The sequence below is a fragment of the Pinus tabuliformis genome, chromosome 1_1 (genome assembly GCF_031772625.1).
Source record: "Pinus tabuliformis cultivar Carrire ecotype Pingquan chromosome 1_1, CPIR1, whole genome shotgun sequence".
Taxonomy (NCBI): domain Eukaryota; kingdom Viridiplantae; phylum Streptophyta; class Pinopsida; order Pinales; family Pinaceae; genus Pinus; species Pinus tabuliformis.
In genome coordinates, this window is record NC_142297.1 from 82,487,187 (window position 1) to 82,495,850 (window position 8,664).

Genomic DNA, 8,664 nt, shown 5'->3' on the forward strand with positions numbered 1-8,664 from the left:
ACCCTGCTTGATAAAACTCCACAGTATATCCATCAGGTCCTGGTGCTTTGTTCTTACTCATATTCATCACAATTTCTTCCACCTCTTCTAAAGTTACTGCCCTCATCAGAGCCTTATTTTGCTCATTTGTTATTACTCTTGGGATTTCCTTACAGATACCCTCTATGGCTACTCCCCGGTCTCTTTGTGGTTCTGTAAGAATCTCTTTGTGGTGTTCCACCAATACTTTCTCCATGGCTCCTTGTTCTACTATCCTTTCCCCCTCTGCATTTTTAATAGAAAAGATCATGTTCCTTTGTCTGTGCTGAATCATAGCTTGATGAAAAAACCTGGTGTTTATTTCTCCTTCGCGTAGCCAATTTATTCTTGACTTTTGTCTCCACAGAATCTCTTCCTGTTTCCTTCTTTCTTCAAGTTGGCCTATTATTCTTCCTTCCTCGTTGCTTCTCTCCTCATCCCTCCCTTCTAGAATTATTTTTTGCTGTATTTCCTCCATTTCTTTTTCTAATTTTTGTTTTTCCTCCATGATGTTCCCAAACTCTTCCTTATTCCATTTTTTGATTTTCCCTTTGAGTTCTTTGAGTTTCAACTAGAGAGTATGCATCTTCCCCTTCCCTTTTACTTTACACTGGGTCCACCATTCTTCTACTTTGTGTAAGAATTGAGGGTTTCTGAGCCAAAAGGCCTCGAATCTGAATGGTTGTTTTTCTTGATATCGATTTCCAGTCTGATCGGCCAGTGGTCCGAACCTAAAGCTGGCAGAATTTTAGCTTCTATAAACACATCCCGATTCAAAATTTGTTCGGATAGAAGGAACCTATCTAATCTAGAAGCAATTTGGTTTCTTCCTCCCCTCCTATTGTTCCATGTATGAACACCGTTAGTTGTAGGAATATCTACCAGCCTCTGTTCTGTGATCATCTTGTTAAACTCCTCCATGTTCTGATCCGGTCTCCTTAAGCCACCTTTCTTTTCTCCTATCGTTCTAATCATGTTAAAGTCGCCTCCTATTATCCATAGTGTTCCGGGGAGAATTCTCCTAATAGCTTGCATATTTTGGAGAAAGTTCTTACGTTCCCTAGGAATATGCGGTCCATAGACCCCTGAAATAAGAATTCGCTCCTCTGATCCTATCAATCTGAACATGCCTGAAAGGATTCTGGGAAAGCTAATCCAATTTTCAAATAGTACCTCCTCAGGGTTCCAGATGATTTCCAGACCCCCTGCTGTTCCATCCGCATCTTGAGCCATTACCTCGTATTGTAGCTTAGTTCTTTTCATAATTTCTACCAGCTGTTGATGCCCCATTTTCGTTTCCTGGATTATCATTATGCTCGGCTTATCCTTCTTCAGTCTTTCCTTTAAATACCTCTGCTTACCTTTACTGTTAAGCCCCCTGATATTCCAGCTCGTGACTATCATTTATAACTTCTTTGATGGTTGTTGAAATACCTCTGATAGAGGTATAACCCTTCCTGAATTTACCAATATTTCTCCAACCGCTTGTATAGTTTCATTTAAAGTTCGCCTTCCTCTCTTTCTACCCCCCTTGCCAGTACCGTCCACTCCCAGGTCTTGGTTCCCTTGCGTCCCTGTTTGATCCATTTGAATCCCTGAGGTGCTACCTTTCTTCTCCTTATATTTCTGGAATGTTTCTTTATATAATTGTTTCTGTGTTTTCGGAATAAATCTTTCATCTAAATTTTTCCATTCCTGAAGCAGTTTCTTCATAATTCTTTCTTCTTCGTTCCCGTTATCCTTTTGAGAGTTTTTTCCCGTCAGCGTTTGTCCTATTATGTTCCCCTGACTTTCTCCCATCTCTTCTTCCAGCTCCCTGTTCTGAGTTATGCTTTGTTCTTTTGTCTCTTTTATAATTTCCATTGGTTCATTCTCGTTATCCTCCTGTTCTTTCCTTTCTCCCTCGTTTTCGTCTTCCTCCACCTGCAGGACCTGAAACTTGTTTTGGTTTTCGTCTACTACAGATTTCCCTTTTTGTTGAATCTTCATTCCCTCCCTGCTTGGTTTTTTCCTCTTTTGGATCTCCTTAAATCCCTCATCCCCAGTATCCAGTCCTTCTGTTCTCCTCTGTTCTTCATCCTGTGTCCTTGTTATTTCCACCTCTTTATTTAGTGGGCATTGCCTGTATAGATGTCCATACTCATGGCATCTTCTACACCTAAAGGGGATGTGCTCATAGTCTATTGGCTGCTGCCATATTTCGTCATGGTATTCTAACTCTATATACTCCGGCAATGGCTCTGCTATATTCATGTAAACGCATATCCTTGCATAAGAAGTGTACTTTCCCCTCTTGGTTGACTCAGCAACCTTAACAAAATTTCCGATTGAGTTGCCAATCCCTTCCAGAATATCAGGGTCCCAGAACTCCATCGGTAATCCGAATAATCTGACCCAGATGGGAGCTGCTAGCAATTTCTCATTATCTGGGTTATATCTATCCTCCCAGTGCCTCATGAATAAGCCGACATTGTTCATAAAGTATGGCCCTTCTTCAAAGGTTCTTTCCTTATCTTCTAGGTTTGCAAAAATGGCTGTGAAAAAACCTTTTGCTCCTAGTTTTAAATCTATATGCCCCTTTGGCTTCCATCTTTGTTGTATCCATCTTGTTAAATCCTTTTCAGATGGCCAAAACCCGACAAACTTACAAATCAAAGCATGATCTCTCATATAGCATCTATAATCTTTGAGTTTGTTATTTGGGATTACATACCTTGGTCTCTTCTATGCCCTAGGTAAGCATCTGCTTCCAGTTCTTGCTTGCCATCGATTCCCCAGTACTGGCGCCTCTCTGCTATTCTCCTTCTGCATCCCTTGCAGTCCACTCCCGCTTGCTTCTCCTGCTATTACATTCCTGAAGGAGGGGATCTCTCCCCTCCCCTGTTTTCCTTCCATAGGTTCCTTCAGTCCCGACCTTCTTTTCTTTCTCCCTTCCTTCGTATTTTACCCTCGCGGTGAATCCTTCCTGCTCCCGATTAGCCCCTCAGTTGTTCCCCAGACTCCCACTTCCATCCGTCTCAGGCTCTGAAAACCCTAGGCCTTCAAACCCTAACCCGTGCTTCCTTCATTGCAGACAACTCAATCCACCTGAACATCAACTCGAATTGAAATCGCATGACAATTTTTAAAACTAAATATTACATCTAATACTTATATCAAATATAAAATTATCCATGTAAATAAATTATTTATTTATACTATTTTTTTTTTTTAATTAAAATATAATAGCAACATAATAATTTTTCCTCAAACATAATGGAAATACTTAAATAAATACTTAAATTTCACGTTTCAGTAGTCTTCAAAACCTACTCTTTATAGGAGAGTTTAATAGTCTTCGAAACCTACTCTTAATATGTTCAAATTCACATGCATGTTGTCCATCTCCTTTTAATAAGCCAAATCAAAAAGTCTAGTTCGTATTATCCATTTTCTCTTGAAGTATAAATTAGATGCATCAATAAACATTTAGGGTCATTAAATATGTCGATGCAGTCCTAGTTATTCTCAGAAATATATTATAATTAATGAGTAATAAAAATTCTCTAACCTAAAATGCTAATCACTATCTAAAATAGTGTATAATTAATAAGCAATAAGAATTCTCAAACCTAAAATGATGATCACTATAATAAATAGTGTATACATTGTTGTACATAGTTTATTTTATTACATGATTTTAATTGTTGCGTGGGTGGTGTATATGTTTTTAAATCTGAAATAATAATTAGAGCTAGTTAGGTATAATAATTAGTTATTTTATTATTATTATGTGTTATAGTGATTTTTTTTCAAAATTTGATAAAAGATTATTGTAATAGTAGAGGGGTTAAATTTACATGTAATTTAGCTTCTTTTTTTTTGTTTTTGTTTTTTTAATATGTTGTGATCATCGAGCTGGAAAGGAGGACGAGCGTAAACAAATAGAGAATTTGAATGGAATTGTGGACATCTGCCATGGAGTTTGGCAAGTGTAGTATCTAGGGCAATAGGTGATTCACACATGAAAGAATGGTAACGGCTGAACCAGACACCAAAAAGACTCAGATTAAATCTGATTGCGAGTTTTTAATTTTGGCATCAGATGGCTTGTGGGGTAAAGTTAGTAATCAAGAAGCAGTGGATATCGCCAGGCCTTTCTGTGAGCAGAAGCAACCTCATTTGACACCATTAGGAGATGGCCCCATCGCTGCCTGTAAAAACTTGTAGAGTTAGCGGTAACCAGAAAATCTAGAGATGACATGAATGTGATGATAGTACAACTCCCACATTTTTGCGTGAAAAGGAATTAAACAGTGAAGTGAAGTGAGGTAGCGTTAAAGGATTCTTGACTAACAACCATCTAACCCAACTTGGGTGTTAGTGAAGTGAGGTACTGTCAAAGGATTCTTAACTAACAACCACCTAACCCAACTTGAGTGTTTTCCTTTAAAAGGACCACGTCTCATATTCTTATAATCAGGCAGTGGGAACGAGTCATGGAATTTGACAAGGACCACATCTCATATTCTTGTAATCAAGCAGTGGGAAACAATGATAAAATTTGATGGTTAAATTGTTGGGTACAGGGCGATTAGTTAAATTTTTGGTTACAAGTGATTTGTTCGTCTTAAATTTTTGTAAAATTCTAAAAAAATTGTTGTAATTGTGAAAATGAATTTTAGAGATGTAAAAATCTTGAAATTTGATAGATATTTCTATTTTGAAATTCCAAATTATAAGCATTCACATCTCTATTCACTGCAGATCATTGAATTTTGATTTTTTTGTGTTATTTTATAATTACATAATATCTTAATAAACAAAATCAAAATGATAATAAAACATAATTACCAAATTGGAAGGTATTGAAAAAAAATTAGTACATTCACCAATTCAGTGAATTCACCTATTTGAATATTGTAATGCCCCGGAAAAAAATGTAAATATTTGATTTACTGTGGTAAATATAAACTGAACTTGTTATTAGTATTTGATTAAAAGTTAAATGTAATTTGTTTCATTATGAGATGTAAGAAGTGTTTCCTTAAAGGATGGTAAATTCTCAAGGAGGAAGTTGTCCTCTTGAGGTGGAAAGACAGTTGTTGTGAAAGCAACCCTAACTACCTCCCCTAACTGGAAAAGTTTCCAGAGAAAAGGAGAGGATGAGAGGAAAAACTCTGCGCTGTAGGGACAAGCAAAGAAAAAAACCAAAGAAAAAAGGGGGCTAAGTCTGGTGATGACCAGATAGCCCTGCTCACTATACGAGCAACTTGCGGAAGACTGTGGTCTAGCAAGAAGCAAGGGGGGAGATTCTGGTCCTGAAGGATGAATCTCATGGTCGGGCGGATGAGAGACAGCAGACCCAGATTCGGGTGACTTTCAAGAAGAACTTTCCAGCCGGAGAACTCCAGGTATGTAAAGAAACCCTTGGGTTGGGACTGCTGTGGGAACTTTGCAATGTTTTATTTTTATTGTGAAAAGGGTGTGGAAGGATCTTCTTACAGGGAACCATGGAGGAAAACTGAGAAGAGAGATGGCTGTCCTCCTAAAGAAACCTTCAATGATGCAAGAGATTAGTAGTTTGTGACAAGTTTAGTTTCTTGTTCTCTTTTAAAAAAATTAGGAGTTAAATGCAAGAGTGGTTTGCAGGGAAATCTTATCCAAAGATTTATAGGAATAATAGAAAATAGTAAACTCAGAGACTTATCACAGATTCAGAGTTTTCAAGAAGATTGTCATTATAGTAACTCGAATCCATTTAACAAATAACGGAAAGACTGATAGGTTTTTACTCTCTACGCATGCCTTAATATAAAGAAATGCAGGAAAGTTTTAGCAACTAAAATTAGAACCCCGGAACACCATTAGTGGAATGATAAATACTTAGACTCTAAAAGAGAATGCTGAGGAGCAAAGTCGCATCCGCTAGGGTATGCCGACTTCAAAACTAGAATCCATTTGTTCCTATTTGCAAGCAGATAAGAACTTAAATGATAGCATCGCAAACACATAAATATACATGTATAAATGACAGAAGAACAAATCACCATGTGGAAGCGAGTAAACTAGAGAGTTAAATAATAGCATAAACTTGGGATCTGAGGAGTGTATTCATGTAAAGAACTTGTAAGATAATACGAGCAAGAAACTAGTAGTAAAAAGAGCCAGATCTATAGCAATTGTCAACACGCATAAACGTGATAGGCATAAAACATTTGCCTCATGTGGCGAAATGCTACGCAGTATACCATACAACATGAATTGAAAACTCGCTGACAAACTAAGGAAATTCAGAATGATACATATATTTATAAAATTGCACTGTCACAGCCATAATTACAATTCGATAACTCATGGAACCCTAACGAGGGTTAATGAATCATAGTGTATCAAAGAGAACCGTAATGCCCAACAGAGAGGGTGTTCATCCCTAAAACTTAATAGAAGTCAGGTTGCAAGGACCTAGACAAACAAATAAATGAAAATGTGCACAGCCAGCCATGAAGCCGTAGTAAGCCACAGTATATTAATCAGGGGAACAACCCGAATCGACCTTCCATCAGTGGAATAATTACACAACAAATTCATGAGAAAGCTCAAGATATTGTCAAAATGCATGGTTAACAGTTCGGAAAACCATTTTGAGGAAAGGTTTCCCAACCCTGAAAGGAGCTGGGAAAACCTGCCCAGGTATAAACCCTGCCATAACTTTGTACAATAAACAAAGAGAAGATTCCGTGAGGGGCTGGGCTGAAGGGCCATTTCTAACCGAAAAAAAAAGATCCCTTCATTTCATACAACAGAACAAGTAAGCTAACAAAGAGAATTTGGGAAATAGTAGGAACTCACCAGTTAACCAAGCATTGAGAGGATAGGATCTGGAAACTGGGCAGCTCCACCTGTACCCATGCGTGACTTTCTGGAGGATGGACCATATCCGTCATTCACAGAAACAAAGACAAGCATGAAACATTTTAGAGTTTCGGATAGAACAAGAACATATGAAACCTATAAGGGGTGAGGAAATGAAAAACTCAAAGATGGCATGGTGAATCCTTACCACAAGACAACCACTGTTAAAAACCAAGTCCAAATCGATCCAGAGCTTGGCAGTGCACTAGATACATCACCATTCATCGACGAGAAGGAGTTCTAAATGAGTTCGAAGCCAGGAAGGAATATGGAGTTGTGGCAAGGCCGAAACAAGTGTTTTGTATAACCTCCACGATATGAGTAACTTGGACGATGCATATCGAATCAACTCTGCTCTTGGATGGGCTTCCTTGAATCCACACCGTCGATGCGAGGAGGAGCCCAAGGGCGTGAAAGCAGAGGGTACATAGATCATACCCCATCACGTGATAGAGCCAGCAATTAGTAAATGCCAAAGCCAGGTGTAAGGAGCCAGTGATGCTAGCAATAAATCCGGCAGATAATACTCTGTCCTCCGTGGAGATATTTACATTTATGCACATAAATGACAAGATAACATTACTCATTGGTATATCCATTTTGATTCATGCGTGTTAGAAAGTATTAAGGTTGATACAATTGAGTTGAGAAGCATGTTTGGGTAGAATAGTGTATGTTTGACGTAAAAAAAAAATTATTGCATGTAAGTTATTTCGTGGGTATATCACAAGCGGTATCAGAGACCAGTATAAAAAACTGTGGCCTCTAGGAATTGGAACTGATAGACAGATAGAATACAATTTATTTTCATCTCTATTGAGCAGTTAAAAGAAAAAAAAATAGTTGATGCATGACTACTCTTCTGTTACTTTTCTTATGTTTAAGTACAGGAGAAAGACTGAAAATATGAGAAGAGCAGACAGTGCATCACACAGATTTGTAGTGGGTCAGGGATCTATAGAGAATAACCCCAAATTATGGCTACAGCTTGGAGAGGAGGCTCACAATACAAACCTTGCAATTTTGGAGATAGTGTAGGAATTGAAAAATGAAATGGCCCGATTGCGGGAGGATAACACAAGGTTAACGATGGAACATGAGAGAATTATAAAAGGCCCATCTGATAAGAAACATCAGCAACCACTGAATCCCAGCGCTGAGCAGAAAAGATTGTCAGAGGAACAGAATCAACACACAAAACCTAAAGAGTCGGAAGGAAGGGAGGAGGAACGATCTGATAATGCCTTCGAACAACAGACATCACAAAGGTAATGAGTTGCAAGGGGAATTCTGTAATATCAAACCGCCAAACTTTGACAGAGAACAGGAGGAAGCAGCTGAGGCATGGTTGATTAATATGAACAAATACTTCCAGCGGTATGATTACGATCACAATCTCAAGGCGAGGTTGGTCATTTCCCAATTATAGGGGAAATCCACCCTATGGTTGGAAGAAGTTAATATGGTAAGAGGAGTAAGTGAACAGACTATCACTTGGAAAAATTTTCAAAAATACTTTAAAGAAAGATACCTGACCGAACGCTTCTATGACAAAAAGGCAAGAGAGTTCCATGACCTGCGATTGGGACAACAAACTATGGATGAATTTATCACTCGTTTTACTTCATTGCTCCATTATGTGCCTTATATTTGGGAGGAAAAGGCTAAAGTACAGAGGTTCGTCAGTAGTTTACCTTTGAGCATGAGGGAAAGAATCGAATTCGACAACCCAAAGACGATGGACGAGGCCAT

General features: G+C 38.3%; 1 protein-coding gene across 1 annotated transcript; it reads right to left on the bottom strand.

Annotated features, from left to right (window-relative positions):
• Window positions 1–645: 645 nt before the first annotated feature.
• LOC149211692 (uncharacterized) lies at window positions 646–1,251 on the bottom strand. The gene has a single exon (XM_089388461.1). It carries the CDS (start codon window positions 1,249–1,251, stop codon window positions 646–648), a length of 606 nt encoding a protein of 201 aa, XP_089244587.1.
• Between the last annotated feature and the right edge of the window lie 7,413 nt (window positions 1,252–8,664).